Source organism: Salvelinus sp. IW2-2015, linkage group LG9 (genome assembly GCF_002910315.2).
Source record: "Salvelinus sp. IW2-2015 linkage group LG9, ASM291031v2, whole genome shotgun sequence".
In the NCBI taxonomy this organism is placed as follows: Eukaryota; Metazoa; Chordata; class Actinopteri; order Salmoniformes; family Salmonidae; genus Salvelinus; species Salvelinus sp. IW2-2015.
Window position 1 is genome coordinate 23,456,869 of NC_036849.1, and position 24,356 is coordinate 23,481,224.

Consider the following 24,356-nt stretch of genomic DNA (forward strand, 5'->3'; position numbering starts at 1 on the left):
TGCATGTTTTAATTTTGAAAAATGGGCAAGTCGACCCGCTGTTTGTAACGCTTAACTTAAAGCCCCATCTGGCTGGTTGAAGAGGAGAAATGCACCTCTGTAGCGGTGATACATGTGCATAGATATCACAGGTAATTGAGGACCTGCTGTGGATTAGAAAATTTAAAATGATCCAATCATCATACATTTATTTAAAAGCAGCTTAACTATTTAAGACATTACATACAGTAGGTTACAGCAGAAGGAATCACTACACATGACATCAACAGAATAATAAATATTAAGGCTGAAAATGCTTGACTGAAAGAACTTGCAATGTTCTCACGGTTAACGCATGTCTGCTCAATCGGAAATTACCTTTACATTTTAAGCGTGCTATAGCGCTGTATTTTTGGCCAAGCAAGAAAAGGTGGCCATGCAGTCATACATAAATTGATTAAGCACAACTTAGGGCTGGATTCGATCCACGTTATAGCTCGATTTTAAATTTAAAGGCATTGTTCTCGCGTTCGTTGACTACATTCACGGTAAACGCTGCATGTCAGCTCAATAGGAATTACCTTTACATTTAAGCGGTTTCGCATACAGATTGAATCCAGCCCTTGTTTTCATTGAACCATCACCAACCAGTGCAATTGGTTTGACCCTGTATTGTAGTTGTGCTTGGATTGAAGTGCACTAGACTAGGGGCTGGATTTAATCTCTATCGCGAAAGAGCCGCGTTAAAATGCGAAGGTAATTTCCAATGCAGCCTCCGAATGTTGCCTTTACATTTCAATCAAGCAATAATGCTGGTCTTCGAATACACGGATTGAAGCCAGCCCTAGGTCATATGGTGGGTGAGCTTAGTCAACTAGATTTGGCCATTTCACATGAAAGCGTTTGACCGTGTGACAACATTTCAGGCCATATTGCCTTTCTAATGTATGATCTTAAAACCAGCTATTGGATTATATTTGAAGAACAAATCCTACATAGGGTAAATAAAAAGCCACATGTTCCCTCAGGTACAGAACATTAAATATATTCAGGATTTTCATATTCCTGAGTTGTCAAGCAGCACCTGTAACCATCCTATACTTTGTTTCAGCACTGGACCTGAGATGGATGAATGAAAATGGATTATTTTAGTGATTAGGGTTAAGTATTTAATTTTAGAATGATGAAAAATAGTGCAGCTCCAAGAGATATTTTAGTCGAGCTCTTCCAAATCACGGTCAATGTAAATGTAAATTGTATGGCCTTCCAATGAGTTTATACCTGGTGCTAACATGCGACCTTTGTCTTGATTGTGCCCACATTTTTAGACGGATGTAGTGGATTAAAAGACATTGTGGTCATATCTTCCTGACCACCTCCAGAGGTAGTCAGACAAGCAATTGTAAACAGATCTGGAGGGTCAAACCATTTAAATCATCATATCAGCCTCTAAATCATTGACAGGTAGCATTAAGCATTAATAATTGTCTTAAAATAAATAAATTCTTTCAAATGTAAGGGAGGGACTAGGAAATCCAGTCACAATGCGGATGGATAAGATGCATGTTAATACTATGTAGATGCAACAAACCTTGATTGGATCATATTGATCAGATCACAAAACCCACAGGTTAGCGCAAGGTGTAAATGAGGCTGTTTCTATAATACTCCTGTCATTACACAATATACCAGCCTCCCTTGCACCAGATAATGCATACAAGTATGACTGTCAAATTCTGTGGATCCACTTGAACAGATCCAAGGCTACCTCAGCTGTAAACCTCATGGCTCAGACATTGGAGCCCATAATCAGGCCAGTCCAACACCAGCTGGCTCAAGCACTGCTCACTGCCCAGGGTGGGGGAGTTGTGAACGGGCCTGTCGTCCAGAATAGGGCTTAGCCCATCGGGGCCTAGCTTGCCTCTGTCATGGGTCACCACAGCTTGATGTCCATCAGCTCCAGGTCTCCCATGATCTCCAGCTGGTTGATGGTACTCAGGTCCTGCACCCGGTGCCTGTAGTCCAGCAGGTGAGAGCCATTCACCGCCAGCTTGAACTGGTGGGGCTGGCAGAGGATCAGCATCTGGGGCAGAGAGTACTTATAGTGAAAAAGACTAGTAAGAGTTCCAATAATACAAGTAACATGATGTGAGAACCACTCATTTAGAAACAGCATCCATCTGAACAAAGAAAAATAAAATACTTAATACTGATAGTTAGAGGCAGCATACCTCAAAGTACTCCCCAGGTGAGAAGGGGAAGACGGGAAGCTCCCTCTCCTCTGGTCCCCAGCACTCACTAAGGTAGGAGTTCCTGATGAACATGGCCGACTTCATCCGGGGGTTCAGGTGCAGAGCGATGTTCTCACTGCCGTTGTTGCGGAGGTTCACAGTGAAGCTGCCAGACACGAGGTTCATCAGAAAAACAATTATGTAGAATAACCTACATTGTCATGCACAGGAGGTTGGTGGCACCTTAATTGGGAAGGACGGGCTCGTGGTAATGACTGGAGCGAATTGGTGGAATGGTATCAAATACATCAAACATGGTTTCCATGTGTTTGATGCTATTCCATTTGCTCCGTTCCAGCCATTTATGAGCCGTCCTCCCCTCAGCTGCCTCCTGTGATGTCATGAATAGTGGGCAGTCCCTATCCTGCCCTTATACACTCCCTCAAAAGATACACTGTCTATTTTCTTGGAACATAGTTTAAATACTCAGTGGTGTCCTATTGCTTACCTGTGTGGGTACATGCTGACCTGTCCCTTGATTGTGATGTGCTGTCCTGGACTCACCCCTTTCAGTAGACTGCCTTTGTAAGGGAGACTCTGGAAATGCATAAGATATAGGCCATGTCTATACACTTAACATATTGATGCAATTGGTCATGTTGCCTAATATAGATATATCTTTTATGGAAAATATAACACACAACTCACCAGGTCACCTGATTCACCTGAGATTGAGTATATTGCCTACAGGAGAAAATAATGAAGACATTCATTATAGAGCTAGTTGAAAACATTATGTATTCTATTGACCTATAAAAAGAGTATTGGAGGGGGTACTTACTGAGTTTGGTATGAAGCCAATGGCGCGCACCTTGACTTTCCCAGATATAGAAAATGTGTCAATCCTGTCCAGTGGGATTCTGTGCTTGTATTCAAACAAATGAGAACCATTTACTGCCACCTGCAGGTACAAAGGAGAACAGCATTCATACAGGATCACAAAAATCCATTACACTGTATTTGCTTGACTTTTGCATGACTATACTAGCTTCTTTTGACTTAACAGTAGTGAATGTGAAAGCAAATGTAGGTTAGTGAGTTTTTCCCTGTATGTAGCCTAATTGAAGACTACTTGCGGTAAACAAGGTAAGTCCCAGACTTTGGTCCACTTGCCTTAAAGACATCATCATGGACCAGGATGATCGTCTCGAAGGCTGCTCCCTGTCTGTAGGGCAGCTGCTGAAGGGTCTCCTCCCTGCCCCAACTCTCCTGCACCAGAGAGTTACAAACAACGCACGGGGAGCCCTTAAAACGGGGGTTGAAGTGGAGGGCGATGTCCGCACGAGGTTTAGTGCTGGTGCCACAGGACAGGTCCATCTGGAACCTGCAGTTACCACATTGGTACGTATTAGAGAAGAGTTTCTAAATGTCTTAAAGCTGAGGTGGGGACTTGAGTCAGGGACTCTGACTTAAGTCGCACGAAACATTTTTTTTTGTTGAACTTATATTTTTTTGTTAGCAAAACATAATTTTTTAGCTGGGTAAAATTATTATTTTTGAGTGGGTTGAACTGATGTATTTGTTTGTTACCTAAACGTATTATTTCTAGTTAAGCATATTCTTATATGAAGCTAGGGTTGAGGGTTAGGGTTGAACCGGGATGTGGACATTAAGCTAGGGTTAGGTTTGTGGTTGAGGTTAGGTTAGGTTTGAACTGAGATGTGGACATTAAGCTAGGGTTAGGTTTGGTTGAGGGTTAGGATTMAACTGGGATGTGGACATTAAGTTAAGGTTAGGGTTGAACTGAGATGTGGACATTAAGCTAGGTTTAGGGCTTAATTGAGATGTGGACATTAAGATAGGTTTAGGGCTTAACTGAGATGTGGACATTAAGCTAGGGTTAGGGTTGAACTGAGATGTGGACATTAACCTAGGGTTAGGGTTGAACTGAGATGTGGACATTAAGATAGGTTTAGGGCTTAACTGAGATGTGGACATTAAGCTAGGGTTAGGGTTGAACTGAGATGTGGACATTAACCTAGGTTTAGGGCTTAACTGAGATGTGGACATTAAGCTAGTGTTAAAAACAACAATTTAACATGATTACATACCTGTCAGCATCATTGTGAACAGTGCCCTGGATAAGGACTATCTCCCCAGGGTGTAGGCCCCCAGGTATGGCCCCAGTGAATGGAATCACCTGGATGGAGGGGTCAGATGTGCTTAATAAAAGACAAACCATCCAGGCAAACAATCAAATCATATTCGCTGTGTGTGTGTCCTATAGCATTATTTATCAATATCTTCCATCCCATTGTTGAAACACCAGATACTATAAAATCGTTAAACATGCCAACAGCTTTTCGGCCCAACAATTATACAATGAAATTACTGCAAAACAACAGACGTTAAAGGCCATAGCTGCACATAGACCTATTGAAGACAACAACATGCATGCGGTATACTATGTTTTTATTCCTACAACGTTAGTAGAGAAAGGGGGATATTCTCGCTGTAAATATGTGAGTATACTAGAGGTAGTCTAGTAAAAAGCCTCTTACCGGATTTAGGACCGTTTGTTTCRCATTTGCCACAGCCATTGAGACCGTTATGCAACAATACCATGCAGTGGTTGTAGCCTAGACCGCTAAATGATGTGTAAAATGAATTGGGTCGATGTTTTTATTTTCTGCTATATTAGGATGGCAGTAGACATCTTCTCTTCCTCTTCTATCCAATAACCTACTACGTCAAACACTATGCGTAACCATGTGATCCAGCCTATGTGCGACGACATCTGCCGCTACTGTATTCAAAATAGCGTCAGATTAAAGGGACTGGAGAACAAATACATTCCTGAACACACATTTTTTTTATGTAACCTTTATTTAACTAGGCAAGTCTGTAAATAAGAATAGGTTCTTAACTATGACGGCCTACCCGACCAAACCTTGACGACGCTGGGCCAATTGTGCGCCGCCCTATGGTACTCCCAATCACGGCCGGATGTGATACAGCTTGGATCATCATCATCTGTACAGCAATAAGCGTAAAAAAAGGTACAATAAAATACAAATCGCTAAAATAAAATTGAAACTAAACAGCTTCTATGTCTGGAAAATCTTCATTTTTATGTGCAATTGATTTTTTTTAAATGAAATCAATTCCTAACAATATCCAAATGTATTACAATGCAACCTATTAGTATTTTAGTCAATGGATTTGAAGTTCAAACAACAACAAAAAATATCTCTGACATAGAATTGGTGATGTAGAACGGACGGACACGTGGCCTTTAGCGCGCCAGTTACCTGGGCAACACCTTTATGGCAATTGTGATGTCAGCTAGAACTGGGTGAAACTTGCATGTAGCTAAGAACATAAATGTTCCTAGGCATGTAGGCCTATCCACCTTTATTTAGCCACCTGAGGTCTCTTCGAACCGGGCAAGCTGGACAGAACCTTATGTCCTTGTATTTTGTGCATCAAGATGCACATCTTCCGGACTGCCATTCCCTTCAGGAGGTTTTACTCCGAGCAACCCGAATTTATTCCTCCGGAGCATCGCAGAGCCCCACCCATCAAGCTCCCCCCCGGACGGAGGATGGGGATGGGTGATTGTCTTATCATCGTTCCTCTATAATGTCCTGGTACTGGGATACCACAACTCCTTCGGATTGTACCTCATCAGTCTCCTCAATGAGTTTGGGGAGACAAGTTCTAAAACAGGCAAATTACACTAAGCTCACATTCCGTTAATAACATAACGTTTGTCATCAGACTGAAACAATTTCACATTACACTGTAAACTCAACTGTTGTAACTACACATTACAACAACTATTTTGTATTACCCAAGGGATTGTGTGATCATATGTGTAAATGGTGATACACCTGTAATTAACAAGTAGTTACCAAACTGCACAAATGACCTGCTGCTGTACCTACATGCTATACATGGAAACCTGCTAGCTACCTAACCTTAAGACCCACTCTCTGCTGGCCTGTAGCATGGGTTGGCTCCATCAGCTACGGCTTCATCATGATCTGTGGGCCCCTGGCTGGGAAGCTGACACTCAGGTACGGGGCCAGCGCGATCTCCATTCTAGGATCCCTCATTATCATGATCTCCATAGTGTGCTCATCCTATGCACCCAATCTAGGAACACTGTTCTTCACACATGGCTTCCTCAGTGGAGTGGGCTCCAGCTTTGCCTTCACCTCAGGTTGGTACAGGGGAGGGAGGAAATTAGCTAGCAGTTAGTTACACTATGGATTCACTGACACTTCCATCCATAACTTTTCTAGTTCATATTGTATCTTGTTAGAGGGTAAGCTACATTGTTGTATTCTCAAGGTCACGACAGCTAACGCATTATCTCACCTTCATCTCCCACCCCCTCCTGTGGGGCAGGTATGATCATGGTGAGCCAGTACTTCATCTCCAAGAGCGTTCCCTGGCCACAGGGATAGTGATGTCAGGGGGAGCAGCAGGGGCCCTGGTCCAGTCCCCGGCTCCATCTGTACCTCATCGAAACCCTGGGCTGGAGGCAGAGTCTCCGAGTGTTCTCAGGCCTCATGATTATCTGTGTCATCACCGGCTTCACCTCAACCCCAAAGGTACTGCAGGGCGTTCAAACCCATAACAGTTTTAATTTATTGAGCATACAGTAATGGGACCATTTACCCCATCATGACTGAGCACACCCTTGTGTACCCTTTCAAACAGAAATGTGATATATTCAAAAGCTACAGTATGTGTTACTGATTGGCTACGAGGGATTTAAATGTCAAATGTCTTTGAAAGGTGTCACTAGAAGTGTGGTGGAGAATTTGAAGAACTCTCCCTTGAAGAAGTTTATTGTGGACCTTGGCCTGTGGAAAGACAAAGTCTTTCTGATCTGGGTTGCAGCCAATGGACTGTGTAAATTTGGATTCTTCATTCCATATGTCCACTTGGTAAGTTACATACTGATGTAAACAACGGAAGGCTCAGCTGCAACGCTACGACGTTATAGTTTGGAAACATTCTGTCATTTGACTCATTCTTTTTAGGGAAGAGATGCTATTGAAATGTAACAATCTGATAACAAATACCCTTAGTACTACCTGTACAGGATACATATAGTAAATAGATAGGTACCTGTATGTGTATGTGTGTGTTTTTGGTTTTACTGGGGACGAGAAGTCCTCACAAGGATAGTAAAACAAGGAAAATTCAGGGACATTTTCCAGATTTAAAGGGGTAGGTTTAAGGTTAGGGTTAGACTTATGGTTAGATGTTAGGGTTACGCAATATAGGATTTTTWATGGAAATCAATTATTTGGTGCCCACAAGGATAGTAAAACAAACATGTTTGTGTGTGTCTTTGTGTGTCCTGCTCTAGGTGAAGCATGCTGTTCAGCTGGGCATCCCAGTCCACAGTCGCACTAACATCATGCTGTTCCTGGGCTTGACTAGCATGGTCAGCCGGATCATCTTCGGCAGGATCTGTGACTCAGAGAGAATCAACAGGCGTACTTTAACCAGGCCTCTGTCTTTGGGTGGGTGGGTTGCCCTTACTCCTATACCTCAGTCACTGTGACCATTAGTAAAGCAATACGACACGAGAGTGTGTGTTTATGGCGTTTATTGTCACGACTGTGCTGCAGTCAAATGTACAAGGTGAATGCTGCAGACCGTACACAACGTAACACCTGTCTCCTCCTGTGTGTCCTCCTGCTGTGCCAGGTCTGCTGTACATGTTGATCCCACTACTCAAATCCTACGGCTCTCTGGTTGCCTTTGGCTTGTTCCTGGGGATTGCTGATGCTGGCAACTACATCCTACTCCCTGTCCTGACCTTTACCTGATGGGGGCCGAGAAAATGCCCATGGCCTGGGGCTTCATGCTCACGGTGAACGCTGTCAGCTGCTTGGGCTGCCCTTCGCTGGTAGTTCACTGCAGCTGATGTTATTGTACCAAACCAAATCAAATGTTATTCATCACATGCTTAGTAACAGATGACTTCAGACTAAAGGGAAATGGCTACTTACTTGCCCTTCCCACAATGCAAAGAAATAATATCTACACAATAAGTAACGATAACTTGGCTATATATAGTGGGGAGAACAAGTATTTATACACTGCCGATTTTGCAGGTTTTCCTACTTACAAAGCAGTAGAGGTCTGTAGGGTCAAAAATCCAGAAAATCACATTGTTATTTAAGTAATTCATTTGCATTTTATGCATGACATAAGATTTGATCACCTACCAACCAGTAAGAATCCGTCTCTCACAGACCTGTTAGTTTTCTTTAAGAAGCCCCCTGTTCTCCACTCATTACCTGTATTAACTGCACCTGTTTGAACTCGTTACCTGTATAAAAGACACCTGTCCACACACTCAATCAAACAGACTCCAACCTCTCCACAATGGCCAAGACCAGAGAGCTGTGTAAGACATCAGGATAAAATTGTAGACCTGCACAAGGCTGGATGGGCTACAGGACAATAGGCAAGCAGCTTGGTGAGAAGGAACAACTGTTGGCGCAATTATTAGAAAATGGAAGAAGTTCAAGATGACGGTCAATCACCCTCGGTCTGGGGCTCCGTGCAAGATCTCACCTCATGGGGCATCAATGATCATGAGAATGATCATGGCCAGCAGCATACCACCCTGCATACCACTGCTGGCTTGCTTCTGAAGCTAAGCAGGGTTGGTCCTGGTCAGTCCCTGGATGGGAGACCAGGTGCTGCTGGAAGTGGTGTTGGAGGGCCAGTAGGAGGCACTCTTTCCTCTGGTCTAAACAAAGATCCCAATGCCCAGGGCAGTGATTGGGGACACTGCTCTGTGTAGGGTGCCGTCTTTCGGATGGGACGTTAACGGGTGTCCTGACTCTCTGAGGTCATTAAAAATCCCATGGCACTTATCGTAAGAGTAGGGGTGTTAACCCCGGTGTCCTGGCTAAATTCCCAATCTGGCCCTCAACCATCACGGTCACCTAATAATCCCAGTTTACAATTGGCTCATTCATCCCCCTCCTCTCCCCTGTAACTATTCCCCAGGTCGTTGCTGCAAATGAGAACGTGTTCTCAGTCAACTTACCTGGTAAAATAACGGTAAAAATAAATAATAAAACATTTAAAAAATAAATAAAAAATAAAATAAAAATGAGGAAGGTGAGGGGATCAGCCCAGAACTACACGCAGGACCTGGTCAATGACCTGAAGAGAGCTGGACCACAGTCTCAAAGAAAACCATTAGTAACACACTACGCCGTCATGGATTAAAATCCTGCAGCACACGCAAGGTCCCCCTGCTCAAGCCAGCGCATGTCCAGGCCCGTCTGAAGTTTGCCAATGACCATCTAGATTCTAGATGATCCAGAGAGGAATGGAGAAGGTCATGTGGTCTGATGAGACAAAAATAGAGCTTTTTGGTCTAAACTCCACTCGCCGTGTTTGGAGGAAGAAGAAGGATGAGTACAACCCCAAGACAACCATCCCAACCGTGAAGCATGGAGGTGGAAACATCATTCTTTGGGGATGCTTTTCTGCAAAGGGGACAGGACGACTGCACCGTATTGAGGGAGGATGGATGGGGCCATGTATCGTGAGATCTTGGCCTACAACCTCCTTCCCTCAGTAAGAGCATTGAAGATGGGTTGGCTGGGTCTTCCAGCAGACAAACGACCCGAAAACACACAGCCAGGGCAACTAAGAGTGGCTCCGTAAGAAGCATCTCAAGGTCCTGGAGTGGCCTGCCAGTCTCCAGACCTGAACCCAATAGAAAATCTTTGGAGGGAGCTGAAAGTCCGTATTGCCCAGCGACAGCCCCGAAACCTGAAGGATCTGGAGAAGGTCTGTATGGAGGAGTGGGCCAAAATCCCTGCTGCAGTGTGTTGCAAACCTGGTCAAGAACTACAGGAAACTTTTGATCTCTGTAATTGCAAACAAAGGTTTCTGTACCAAAATATTCTCACGAGTCACCAACCCTGATCCGGTAGCACCCCCAACTCACCCCACTGATAGCACAGCTAGCATAGCGTCACAAGTAACTTGTAGCATCTAAATATCATTAAATCACAAGTCCAAGACACAGATGAAAGATACAGGTCTTGTGAATAAAGCCACCATTTCAGATTTTTAAAATGTTTTACAGGGAAGACAGAATATGTAAATCTATTAGCTAACCACGTTAGCGGAGGACACGATATTTTTACCAGGCAGATTCGGCTAGGCGCCACGTCCAGTTCACATGCACAACAGATATGATATAAAATCGTAAATTGGGTCTTACTATGGCTGATCTTTCATCAGAATGTTGATCAAAGTGTCCTTTGTCAAGATGAGTCGTTGGTTCCGTTCAGAATTCTTCCTTGCCACTCCATTTAGCACAGGTACCGGTCGAGTGGCACGAATTTCTCAAACGTAAATACAATCCGACAACGGTACACCGAAAAACTCCCGGAAAATTCAAATAATCTGATTAAACTATATTGAAAAAACATACATTACGATGATATGGTCACATGTATCAAACAAAATTCGACACGGAGATAGTTTGCATACATAACGCCAGCAAAACAGTACACCAACGCAGCTCAAATTCGAAAATTCAGATGTCCGGAAGTTGTCGGTCACGCCAAAGAAATGGGTCCTATTTCACGTCAGTCCCAGATAAACAAAGAATTTCTCCTCTGACGTCATCTTGACAACAGAGGAAGGCGAATGAGGGTGGTTTCTGGTCATAGGGGCACGACCATATATCAGAGCTTTGAAGCCAGCATAACACATCTTGATTTTATGTTCTTGGTCATGGAAAGTGCTGTTGAATGACTTCTGTATCACTCAGAGACAAAATTGAAACGGATTTAGAAACTAGGGGATGTTTTCTTTCCAATGGTATGATTTATATGCATATAGTAAGAGCAATAATTGAATAAGAGGCAGTTTAATCTGTAGAGCAAATTATGCTAATGCGAAAATATTACCCCCTGTATTCTCAAGAGGTTGTTCTGCTTTTCTGATGTATCAAATACTTATGTCATGCAATAAAATGCTAATTAATTACTTAAAAATCATACAATGTGATTTTCTGGATTTTTGTTTTAGATTCCGTCTCTCACAGTTGAAGTGTACGTATGATAAAAATTACAGACCTCTACATGCTTTGTAAGTAGGAAAACCTGCAAAATCGGCAGTGTATCAAATACTTGTTCTCCCCACTGTACCAGTACCTAGTCGATGTGCAGGGGTACGAGTTAATCAGACACCTTGACTTTTTCCACATTTTGTTACATTACAACCTTATTCTAAAATATATTAAATAGTTTTTTCCCCCTCATCAATCTACAAACAATATCTCATAATGACAGGTTTTTTGAATTTTTTGCTAATCTATACAAAATAAAAAACAGAAATATCACATTTACATAAGTATTCAGACCCTTTACTCAGTACTTTGTTGAAGCACCTTTGGCAGTGATTACAGCCTTGAGTCTTCTTGGGTATGACGCTACAAGCTTGTTACACCTGTATTTGGGGAGTTTCTCTCATTTCTCTCTGCAGATCCTCTCAAGCTCTGTCAGGTTGGATGGGGAGCGTTGCTGAACAGATATTTCCAGGTCTCTCCAGAGATGTTCGATCTGGTTCAAGTCCGGTCTCTGGCTGGGCCACTCAAGGACATTCAGAGACTTGTCCCGAAGCCAATCCTGCGTTGTCTTAGCTTTGTGCTTAGGGTCGTTGGGTTCACCTGTTGGAAGGTGAACCTTCGTCCCAGTCTGAGGTCCTGAGCGCTCTGGAGCAGGCCCTCATCATGGATCTCTCTGTACTTTGCTCCGTTCATCTTTGCCTCGATCCTGACTAGTCTACCTGCCCCTGCCGCTAAAAAATATCCCCACAGCATGATGCTGCCACCACCATGCTTCACCGTAGGGATTGTGCCAGGTTTCCTCCAGACATGATGCTTGGCATTCAGGCCAAAGAGTTCAATCCTGGTTTCATCAGACCAGAGAATCTTGTTTCTCATGGTCTGAGAGTCTTTAGGTGCCTTTTGGCAAATTCCAAGCGGGCTGTCATGTGCCTTTTACTGAGGGGTAGCTTCCGTCTGGCCACCCTACCATAAAGGCCTAATTGGTGAAGTGTTGCAGAGATGGTTGTCCTTCTGGAAGGTTCACAAATCTCCACAGAGGAACTCTAGAGCTCTGTCAGAGTGACCATCAGATTATTGGTCACCTCCCTGACCAAGGTCCTTGCTCAGTTTGGCTGGGTGGCCAGCTCTAGGAAGAGTATTGGTGGTTCCAAACTTTTTCCATTTTAGAATGATGGAGGCCAGTGTGTTCTTGGAGACCTTTAATGCTGCAGACATKTTTTGGTAGCCTGCCCCAGATCTGTGCCTCGACACAATTCAGTCTAGGAGCTCAACAGACAATTTCTTTGACCTCCTGGCTTGGTTTTTGCTCTGATATGCACTGTCAACTGTGAAACCTTATATAGACAGGTGTGTGCCTTTCCAAATCATGTCCAATCAATTGAATTTACCACAGGTGGACTCCAATCAAGTTGTTGAAACATCTCAAGGATGATCAATGGAAACAGGATGCACCTGAGCTCAATTTCGAGTCTCATAGCGAAGGGTCTGAATACTTATGTAATTAAGTTATGTTTTTTATGTTTAATACATTTGCAAACATTTCTAAAAACCTTTTTTTTGCTTTGTCATTATGGGGTATTGTGTGTAGATTGCTGAAGAAAAACAATTATTTAATCCATTTTAGAATAAGGCTGTAACGTAACAAAATGTGGAAAAAGTCAATGGGTCTGAATACTTTCCGAAGGCACTGTATAACTAGGAATAAAGTGACAGATAATTAACAGTAGCAGCAGCGTATGTAATGAGTCAAAAAAGTTTGTGCAAAAAAGGTCAATGCAGGTAGCTATTTGGTTAACTATTTAACTAACTATCTAGCAGTCTTATGGTTTCGGAGGAAGAAGCTGTTTAGGATCCTGTTGGTTACAGGCTTGGTGCATTGGTACCGCTTGCCGGCGGTAGCAGAGAGAACAGTCTATGACTTGGGTGGCTGAAGTGTTTGACAATTTTTCGTGCCACCTTCTGATACAGCCTGGTATAGAGGTCCTGGATGGCAGGGAGCTTGACCCCAGTGATGTACTGGGCCGTCCGCACCACCCGCCATGCCAAGCGGTGATGCAGCCAGTCAAGATGCTCTCAATGTTGCAGCTGTAGAACCTTTGGAGGATCTGAAGGCCCATGAGAAATATTTTCAGCCTCCTGGGGGGGAGGCGTTGTCGTGCCCTCTTCACGACTGTGTTGGTGTGTTTCAACCATGAATGATACTTAATGATGTGAACACCGAGGAACTTAAGCTCCTGACCTGTTCCACTACAGTCCCGTCGATGTGAATGAGGGTGTGCTCGGACATAATTTCCTGTAGTCCACGATCAGCTCCTTTGTCTTACTGACATTGAGGGAGAGGTTGTTGTCCTGGCACTATACTGCCAGGTCTCTGACCTCCTCCCTATAGTCTGTCTCATCGTCGCCGGTGATCAGGTGATCACTGTTGTATCATCGGCAAACGTAATGATGGTATTGGAGTCATGTGCGGCCACACAGTCCTGGGCGAACAGGTATTCTTAAGTTGGAGGAGTATTAGCCATGTCAGTACAACAAAAGAATGACTGAATTGGATCAAAATGTCAAACCCATCTTTTTGGCAGACGTGCAGACAGAGAGGTTGCATCACTGTCTTTGCATGAAAGAAAATCATAAAAGTAGTGTGATGATAAAAGTCAGTCATACCCTTGTAGTTTGAAGTCTCAGTCATACCCTTGTTGTTTGAAGTCTCAGTCATACCCTTGTAGTTTGAAGTTTCAAGGCATACCTTGTTGTTGAAGTCTCAGTCATACCCTTGTTGTTTGAAGTCTCAGTCATACCCTTGTAGTTTGAAGTCTCAGTCATACCTTGTTGTTTGAAGTCTCAGTCATACCCTTGTAGTTTGAGGTCTCAGTCAACCCTTGTTGTTTGAAGTCAGTTCATACCCTTGTAGTTTGAAGTCTCAGTCAACCTTGTTGTTTGAAGTCTCAGTCATACCCTTGTTGTTTGAAGTCTCAGTCATACCCTTGTTTTTGAGTCTCAGTCATACATTTGTTGTTGTCCCGGTCAGGTTGGATGAATGACATGACAGGAAGCTACAACCTGGGCGCTCTCGTCGCTTCCGGCGCGCCGCACCGCCGTCCTGAACGTGGCAGTCTGTTTTGTTCTGGCCTTCATCCCCCTGGCCAAGCGCTCAACTAGACAGACATGTAAGAGCATCATGAACGTCACCATCGACCGCTCCACACAGGAAATCATGCAGTGGGCCGAGATCCTGCCTCCTTTCTCTGAGGTAGCACACTGGTAGTTCTTCTGTATGAGGGTTAGGAATCTATCTAACAACATATTTTGTTTCATTGTACATTATTGATGGCGCAAGGTTATGGTCAGGAAAAATTACTAGTACTAATGATAAAATGTACATTTACTCATAATATTTCAATATCAATTGTCAAATAGGAGGAGCCAACAGTGTCCACATACGTGAATTACTTCTCTAAGACTACGTTTCGTAGTCCAGAGATTGTTGACAGTAGACCTGAGGTGTACAGTGGAGATGATGCCAAGACAGCAGGACCTGCTGAAGTCACCCGGCTTTAGTAACGTCAACACCACCGACGTTCTACCTCAGCACTGTATAGGAGAGAAGAAATGTTGTATCTTTTCACGAAGGGGAGCAAATACAATAATGTATTAATACAGAACTCAGTTATGGCTGGTATTATTAGTCAATTCATCTGTTTTCATTCAAGAGAGAAAAGACAAGCACAGGACATTATGACAGACACAGTGCTACTTACAGTCATTGTCCAGTAGTTGGCGCTTCTCTACCAAGAAAATCGAATTATTCTAATGATAATAATTTGTCAGTGATAAGGACCTCTCCATCCATACTGCAAAACACACTATAGAAAATGACACTGAAACTTTTTTCAAACACTAAATATTTTATTTGCAGCACTTAGTTTTGACTGAAATACATCATCCAACAGTTAGTTTGTTAGCTGTTATTTAATATGCTAATTTGCAGTAAGAAAGCCTTCAACCAACACTGTACTTTCAAGCATTCATCATCCAAAACCAACAGTCCATAAAAGCTTCACTACACACTGACGGCAGCCAGCAAAATACCAGACGAATAAGTCCACATCTACTCAGTCATCACAGTTACAACAGCCTCTCAAGGATACTGTTACCAAATGTAGTAGTAGCATTTTGTTCACCAAATAAATTCCACTGAATCAATCCAACATATTAACAAAACTCCCAATTGGTGTATTATTGCTAAAAGCAWACAAATATGTCAAATTCCTAAGGAAGTGCAAGGAGATGGAGTGCTATTGGACCTATTTCCAATATTGTAAATGTAAAAGGGATTAGGCACATTTTAACAGAACAGATGAACACTGAGCTGAAGTTGATGCAAAATATTCTTCTGACTAAATGCTGTGTGGACAAGATGATTAAATGCATTATAAAGGGACAGGCTACACACCAAAGGACATATACATAATCTAATATGGGCAAACGTCTTCATCATCAGAAATCATACTGAAATAGTCAAGTACTTGAGAGACAGATCAACAGCATCTGAAAGTACATACTGTGTATGACGGTCACAGTCTTTCTGGCTGGCTCATCAAATACTTGTGGGAGATGACAACATAATAGTGTTTTCATTATCGGTAGGACTATGGCAAATTCCCCTGGCCTGCATACGAGAAATGACTCCTCACTTCTCTGAAGAATGTTAAATAACAGAGTAGCTAGGTGTAGTTCTGTCCTTCAGCTGTTCTTGTCTATTGATGTTCTGTATTATGTCATTCTGTATTATGTGTCATGTTCTGTGTGGACCCCAGGAAGAGTAGCTGCTGCTTTTGCAACAGCTAATGGGGATCCTAATAAAATACCAAATACCAAAGTAGCAGCGAGTGTGGTGCCCTTGTTTTCACAGCGACATTGATACATTGTTGCTAAGACTAGTGTTGTGTGTGGATGTTATAGCGATCATAAGTGTTTTTGATCTAGGATATTATCACCCAAATATATTTACTATTTATTTATTTAGTGAAATATCTGAAAGGGTTTGATATGTCGTATCAAACCAGACTATTTTGTCTTTGGCAAATGTGAGGCCTGACGCTTCGATCAAACCTACAGCGTCATTGCGCAAAATGGTACGCAGCATCATCTGGATATGTGTGCAACAAAAGTTCAACATTTACATTTAAGTCATTTAGCAGACGCTCTTATCCAGAGCGACTTACAAATTGGAAAGTTCATACATATTCATCCTGGTCCCCCCGTGGGGAATGAACCCACAACCCTGGCGTTGCAAGCGCCATGCTCTACCAACTGAGCCACACGGGACCTCAACATTCACCTTCTGCTACCGTTTCTGTCAAACCGCCTACGCATACAATTTGACGCATACATTCGATAAATCCAACATATACATCACACCGAACGCACTGCAACTGCCTCTGCAACGCAATGCTGCAAGGCAAACGCAGGGTTCCATTGGAAATGAATGTAATTCTGGTGTACCAAAATGCAATGACACTGTCGGTGTGATCGAAGCGTAAGCGTGAGCACCATCCCTCATATCTACAGTATGCCGACTCAATCCARCATTCTGTAAACATCAATGCACACCTAAGGCCTGTTTCAACCAATCTCAGGAACCTAACCCGATCCCCAGAATCAGAACCACTCTTATGCTGCAATAATTCACCTTGTTTCTAGTGTGTTGAAAGTCAACTGTATGTGCGGGTAGAGTGTTGTCTTTGACACAACCTGGAAGGCTGGTTAATGGTTCTGAAGGAATAGTTAGTCAGTAGTTTTGAATAAATAGGTGGGTACTGGTCTTGAACCTAACCCACTGGGCACAGACGTCAATTCAACGTCTATTTCACGTTGGTTCAATGTAATTGAATTGAATTTACGTAGAAACAACGTTGATTCAACCAGTGTGTGCCCAGTGGTAATGCATTAATACGTAATTGCATTGTGCTCTTCAACATTATTCATTGATGATCTAGAATATAATTATTGTAGAAGATACATGTGGCTTATTGTGCTCCTGCTGGTCAATGGCCTTGTGAAGTAATGTCAAGGGCAGTTCTGGTATCAGGCCTTGGGGCTGTGTGAATGTTATAGCCCTCCCACTGTTCCTTCATAGAGCAGACATCACCACCGTAGCAGGCCTTGTGTTGTTTATTACATTTACATTTAAGTCATTTAGCAGACACTCTTATCCAGAGCGACTTACTTTATGGATTCGCTTGTGTCATTTGCGTATAGGACTTGTGCATGCCAGCTGTGTCAGTCACTTAGAACATACTTCAACTGTCCCCTCATTCAGACTATTCCAACTCTGCGGTTTGATTTTTGGCTAAAAGCCACCAGCCAGCAAACAATATTCAAAACAATATCTATTCTAACTATCTGCAATTACAAAAGTACACAATACAAAACTGAACACAGGGAAATGCAACAACAAACAAAAACAACTATGTGTGTCATTATCTCATTATGTAGAGTCAGATGCATTTCTGGTTGCACTCATTCAACATGTAAAAGTAGTCCTTGTTAAGGCTTGTCCTGTTAACTCACCATGCAAAGAAACACATTCCATTACGAGCAGGTACACTGGACAGGGRAAAATAAAGGTGAAAAATGTTCATCTTATTTTAAGGCCCACTATATTAGATTGATGGGCATCTGTAACGTACCATCAGTGATCCATGGTCACATCACATTAATCCGTCAGTCTTCTCATGTAGACTGAGGATGAAAGGGAACAGTATGCCCTTAGCTTCCAGTGGTGGCTTGAGTGGTTCCTCTACAAAGTAAGAGCCATCCTCCTCCACCACAAACTGCAGAGTCTGAGTCTTGTTCACACAATAGATGCAGTTTCCGATGACTGCACACCTGAACGGCATAGGGCTGCCCTGCCGCTGCGACGCGCAGTCATGCCACATTTTCACTATGGTGTCGTACTTGAACACAGTGACCCCCTGGTCACGGTTGACGTCAAACCTGTAGATGAAGCTTTTCAGAGCCACCATGTCGGTTGACTTTTTCCTGCTGTTGTTGTAGGGGCACTCCTGCCACTCGTCCCTCTTGGCGTCGTATTTTAGGAGACGGTAGAACAGAGACCCTCCTGAGACGTAGAGCTCTCCATTACAGGTGGTGGCTTCATGGGCCACAGCGAACGCCCCTTTGGGTAAGGGAGCCACTGTGGTCCATCTATCAGTCCGAGGATCGTATTTTTCTACTGTGAACAAACACTCCCCTCCTATGGCGTACAAGTTACCCTCCATAGACACTAGCTTGAGCTGCGACCGCGCCTGGTTGAGTGGTCGAACCTCGCTCCAGCGGTTAATGATGGGGTTGTAACAGAACACCTTGTCTGAGACCTTGCCCTTATCCCCATATCCCTTTATCCCACCGGCCACAAACAGGTAGTTGTACAAGGTGCAGATCCCACAGCCCTTAGTGTTAATGTCCTCCGGCATCAGAGTCAGAGGTCTCCAGTCATTGGCTGCCTCGTTGAAGTAGTAAATCATGTGGTTCTCCTCGAAGGATGCCACGGACAGAGGGCTCTGTGGTCGACTGTTACACCGACTCTGAGGTCGGCTCCCGACACGGTCAAACACATCGTTGATCTCAGCAACCATCAGGGACCTCTTCCCCTCCATTCTCTTCTTCAGGACCAGATCCCTCTCCGACCCCGTCAGACGCCCGTACACTGCTGGGTCCTGCAGGATCTGGAGGAAGTTGTCACTCATGAAGCGATAGGCCGTCTCTTTCAGTTCGTTGAGTCGTTGCTTCTTGGCGATAGTTAGAATCTCATAACAGTTCTCTGCTGTGACCTGCTCTGACATAGTATCCATAGCAGCCTGGACAGCACATGGGATCTGTAAGATCTTAGCTCCTGTAATCACCTCTACCACATTGTCCTTGTGCACATTCATCTGAGAGGTGTAGATATAGTCTATCAGGATGGTCAGGGTCTTGTAGTTCAGCCCTTTCACTTTTAGGATGTCTCTTGACTGACGAGCCTTGAAATAGTCACTCTTCCCTGCCAGAACAGACTTGTGAACACTGATTTTCTGGCCACCGACTTCAATCACTAAATCTGTCTCCTCTTTAGGCGTTGTGTTACTGACGCCACCATTGCCACTACTGCCCCTGTGTCCTTGGTTCGACTCAAGCCCTGACTGTCCATACAATGTGTCATATTCTGTGGGAGAGCTGTGGCTGAACAAGCACCCCAGCTCTTGTATGGTTGGCTGGTTGCCCGTGGTGATACAATGAGTGTCAGGCGCAGCGGTCCCCTGCTCCCGGGAGTCAGTGACGTTTGTGATGTGACACTGACTCCTCACTATGCTCTCTCTACAGAGGGACAGAGACCCTTCCGCTTCCTCTCTGGCCTCTCCCTTGAAGCATAGAGAGGGACCCACACTGCAGGGCACTTTTTCCCTCGCTCCATTCATATCCTCACTGATACCGTTTCTGCCATGAGTACAGTTCTGGTCTTTACCAGCATCAAGCTTGGGTATGTGAGATGTATGTGCTTGATGAGAAGGATCAGTAATGTGAAACTGATCTGTATTTGAGATGTGTGAKCCATCACCCTGTGGACTGTCAAAGTGATGATGCCCAATCACCGTACCACCATCCAACAAGTACTCCTTTGTAACTGGTGTGCTCTGTCGACAGAGTCCCTGGTCGCCCAGTATGAATCCCAGGTCTGGAACATTAGTGTTCTCCTCCTGCTTCCTTGGGAGCGAACAGACACCCCCGTCCTCTAGGTCCGAGCAGATGGGGTGGTGGAAGATGACATCTGCCTCCACCGTGTGCACCCCTCCTCTCTGTCTCTGTCTGTCATTCATCCTGTCTGATCAGAGCTAGTGGCAGTTCAGATCCTCAGTGTTCATAGTGAGGAGGATCCAACACAGTCTTCTGGAATCACTCCTACAGATCCTCAGTGTTCATAGTGAGGAGGAATCCAACACAGTCTTCTGGAATCACTCCTACAGATCCTCAGTGTTCATAGTGAGGAGAATCCAACACAGTCTTCTGGAATCACTCCTACAGATCCTCAGTGTTCATAGTGAGGAGAATCCAACACAGTCTTCTGGAATCTCCTACAGATCCTCAGTGTTCATAGTGAGGACGGATCCAACACAGTCTTCTGGAATCACTCCTACAGATCCTCAGTGTTCATAGTGAGGAGAATCCAACACAGTCTTCTGGAATCACTCCTACAGATCTTGGCAGGTCTTGTCTCTTGAACCTATTTGACACTTTAGGGGAGAAGAGAAATATATATTGAAATATGAACGTTTCAAAGAACTAAAACATGTAAATTGTTGGCAATGATACTTGAAAACTCGGAGGGGCGCCCTTACTCCACAAGAAACAAATGGAGCCTACTTTGGCATATCTACAGAGATTTATGGAGTAGCTTTTATGTTTTCTCCAAATGCACTAAACTCTATTGTAAAAGACACTAAGAGAACACATACTTTTTAAATTATACAGATATTATTATAGGGTCTTATTGCACTTGTTGTGCCGGAAAATATTAATTATAGGCCTATTATAAAGATATTAGACAGTATGAATTGAGTACTAAGTGAATTATTGTAGATATTAACAGCTAACACACATGACGTACTGGATGATCATACTAATCGAGTATTAAAATTAATCGCGACCTTCGCCGGAGAATCGCACATAGGGCGCATGCTCGGTGRCACCTCCATTCCACCAGCAAGAATAAGCAAGACCTAGCATGAATAAGGCCGTGACCGCCGAGATTTCCCTTCAAAATAAAAGTTCCGCAATGAAGATGGTAAGAAAAAATACAAAAAGGGTTGAAATTTGTAACATTTTATGACGACATTTTTGCAGACTTTTTATATATAGCACAAATAATATTATAGCACTGAYATTATTGTTAACAGCATTAAAATKWATGATTACTCGATAGTTATCATGTAACAACAGTAATACAAATAAAAAAACATTATTTATAAAGCAACTATTAATAATAATAGTAATATTAATAGTATAATAATTATTTTAATAATCAACTTTAGAAAAACGTTTTAATCCCATTATTAATTAGCCCATTCCTATTGCACGATGTTCAGTAAGTTTTTCATATTGGACATACATATTGCACAGTACACAATTTTCTGTGAGGAGGGTCCATTCTACTCAGCACTTGTGGTTTCCAAATCGAACCTGTTTACACCCAGAGGAGCGTCGTTGCTTATTTTACGGTCCTTAGAGTGGCCAATCGGCTTAAATCCAATCATTTTTGCACATTGGACATACATATTGCATTGTACACAATTTTCTATCTTTAAAAGTGGGCTCTTTGCCTTTTTGCAATTTATAAACTGACATTTTCGGTGGACTGACAATGGATCCCTATTTAAACTATCCTCCTCATACAGAGTTGGCTACAATTTCAATTTCATCCTCCAGAAAAGGCAGATCTAATATTACAGCAAATAATATGGCTAAACTCCAATATACTGATAGAGACAAAATACAGTTTTACAAGAAGAGTATAATATTTATGACGCACATTGTAAACAAGAACGGTAAAATTGTCACAAAGCAACTATCAACAGTGTATGGAGGTGTATGCCCAACACAAAATTATAACCAACTCATCGTGACTCTGCCACAAAATTGGAAGAGACAATTACTTAAAGAAGAAATTAAAGAATTAGTCTCTCTGCCACCCATAAAAAGTAGTATAGTCTCTCTGCCACCCATAGTATAAATCAAAAAATATATAAGTTTATTTAAACTTAAAAGGTTTGAGAGCAATAATGTATCAAATTAAAGTCAGCTGTGAATAGGTTGATGTCCCAATACCTTGGCATCGGGTCTATGAACTGACATTTGAAACAACAATTGACACATCAAGCCGTTCGTTTCAGTTTAAGCTATTATATAAAATACTTTCGACAAAAAGAAAGCTCAATATATGTGGCATTGAACAGTCTGTCTTGGGCAGACTCTGCCACGAGGAAACAGAATCAATAGAAAATATTTTCTGGCCATTGGTGGCTCTCGCTTTTGGAGTCAGGACCAGGAATGGTTGTTATGTCATAATATCAGGGTTCAGATTGACCTGCAAACTGTATTGTTAKGGAATCTGAAAAAACACTATCAGTCAATGGTAAATATCATTATACTYTTGGGTAAAGTATTTATATTTAGGGCAATATATGGTAGAAATCTTACAAATAGGGAGGTGTAGTTAGAGATAATAGTAAAATGGAGGGATGTATTCCAAAATAGCATTAAACTGGTGGGTTAATCTGTGGACATTGGAAGGTTGGAGTTAACATCAGAATGAATAGTGGATTGGCCTCTGTGGGTGAAAATCCAGCACTTGTAGAAAGAGAAAATTAGGAATATATGTATAATTATTTACCTACATGTACTGTAGATGTGAGCGAAATAGATGTAAGTAGCAGTAGAAGTCAATGGAGGCTGCTGAGGGGAGGACGGCTCATAATAATGGCTGGAACGGAGCGGATAGAACGGCATCAAACCATGTGTTGGATGTATTTGATACCATTCCACTCATTCGCTCAAGCCATTACCACGAGCCCATCCTCTCCAATTAAGGTGCCCCTAACCTCCTGTGGTAAAGTATTGTGGTCTGTTGGTTTACTCCAATTAGGGTAGGGGGTAAAAGTATAGGTAAAAAATAATAAGTATACCGAAGGGGACTCTTATTCTGAAGAATTCCACAAATCCGTGACCCGGAAGTACTTAGTTATTCTTGCCTGCTTCACAACAGTTTTAGTGGCAATTGCTGACTGCTAGATAGATTCATGTTGAATACGAAAGGGGAGGATAAGGAAATCCGTCCAAGCGCACATTACGCAGTCAAATTGTGTCATAGGTTAATAGAAATKTATTAAAACATCCATTCATCACAATGAAATGTTAAGAAATATAAATTGGGAACCYTGTGCGCAATATAGCCTAATTGCAACGCATGTAATTATTCCAGGCTAAATTTACAGTTTGGCTAAATCATCATTAAAGATGGAAATGGTAATGCATCTCGACTAATATAAAACATTGGCCAAAATAGCATGAATATTATTATAGGGTAGCCAACTTACGTCTTTAGATGCAGGCAGCGCAATTCAATGGACTGCTCTCATCAGTCTCTCACACACAAAGCCCAGCTATGGGAGGTAGCCCCAATCTTGAAAATAGGAGAACCTCACAAATGCAATACGGCTGTCTTTTCCCTCGTATATAGAGGATATTTCGTTAATGTGGACACGTCCCTAATTCCACGTCCATTGGAGACATAGCACTTGTTAATTGAGCTCCAGGACAAATAGTCTCCGGGTAAATGGGTCATTATTATTCCTTCACAACTCATAAGAGAAAATCCACTGTAGCTACGTCTTGTCTGAAACCAAACGCAAACAGTTATTACAGGACTTAATCTTTCAGAGTACCGATCCACAACAAATATGCCGCCAATAACCTCCTGCAGCTCTACAGTGCGTCTGAGCTAMGCATAGATAGAGCATCAAAAATCAATCCAGCATGGATCAGGGATCTCCGTCTCTGCTGCCCCTACTCTGTTTTGCCTTTTTCAGTAGACTACCGACCGACAGTTATTGATCTAGAGTAGACCACACCCCCTCTCAGTATTAACCTCACATACACAGACGTGGCTATCCCCATCTSCCGGGTTTGCACCCTGCACAAGCTGGAGGCAACCGGAGGTGAAGATGCGACATTCTTTCACACGCCTTGTGCGCGATTTACCACGAGGGAAACTCAGCGATCTGAGCCCCTGCGTGCGTTATAAGCCTGTCATTGGTAAGCCCCTACTACAGCCTCTTATACAAACGCCCCGATTTTAATTCCATACCACTGTATAAAGCCTAGTACTTCAAAAGCAAACCCAACGGGCAACGAGTCTGCTGTTCACTATACAACAGACACATTTGTGTTTCCCCTAGTGGGGTACTGTAACTCTA

The 24,356-nt window shown here is 42.9% G+C and overlaps 3 protein-coding genes across 4 annotated transcripts in view; 1 reads left to right on the plus strand and 2 right to left on the minus strand.

The window, feature by feature from the left end:
- LOC111968845 (kelch repeat and BTB domain-containing protein 11) overlaps positions 1-24,356 on the minus strand; it is a 340,328-nt gene extending 315,972 nt beyond the window's left edge. The window contains exons 1-2 of one of the 2 annotated variants that reach the window (XR_011480431.1): positions 23,478-24,356; positions 16,524-20,618 (exon numbers count right to left, since the gene is read on the minus strand). Coding sequence is in view for 1 of the 2 variants with exons in the window: in XM_070445221.1 (XP_070301322.1) it covers positions 18,060-20,204 (2,145 nt within the window). In the remaining variant the exon portion in view is untranslated. Of the gene's footprint in view, positions 1-15,231; positions 20,619-23,477 lie in introns of those variants that run through there. The other variant, XM_070445221.1, reaches the window with a different exon arrangement.
- On the minus strand, positions 173-5,034 carry LOC111968842 (galectin-8). Its single transcript, XM_023994747.3, has 8 exons — positions 4,772-5,034; positions 4,322-4,410; positions 3,384-3,594; positions 3,052-3,171; positions 2,919-2,954; positions 2,719-2,807; positions 2,211-2,376; positions 173-2,062 (listed from the first exon to the last, which is right to left on the minus strand). Exons 1-8 carry the CDS (start codon positions 4,808-4,810, stop codon positions 1,913-1,915), a joined length of 900 nt encoding a protein of 299 aa, XP_023850515.1. The 5' UTR covers positions 4,811-5,034; the 3' UTR covers positions 173-1,912.
- On the plus strand, positions 5,023-16,228 carry LOC111968843 (uncharacterized). Its single transcript, XM_070445222.1, has 6 exons — positions 5,023-5,269; positions 5,701-6,829; positions 7,017-7,168; positions 7,597-7,757; positions 7,941-8,142; positions 14,375-16,228. Exons 2-5 carry the CDS (start codon positions 6,685-6,687, stop codon positions 8,017-8,019), a joined length of 537 nt encoding a protein of 178 aa, XP_070301323.1. The 5' UTR covers positions 5,023-5,269; positions 5,701-6,684; the 3' UTR covers positions 8,020-8,142; positions 14,375-16,228.

Excerpts from the sequence above, each read along its gene's own strand:
- LOC111968843 (XM_070445222.1), top strand. The coding sequence starts at position 6,685 with ATGTCAGGGGGAGCAGCAGGGGCCCTGGTCCAGTCCCCGGCTCCATCT. Across the intron at positions 7,169-7,596 it reads TCATTCCATATGTCCACTTG|GTGAAGCATGCTGTTCAGCT; the intron begins GTAAGTTACATA and ends GTCCTGCTCTAG. Across the intron at positions 7,758-7,940 it reads AGGCCTCTGTCTTTGGGTGG|GTCTGCTGTACATGTTGATC; the intron begins GTGGGTTGCCCT and ends CTGCTGTGCCAG.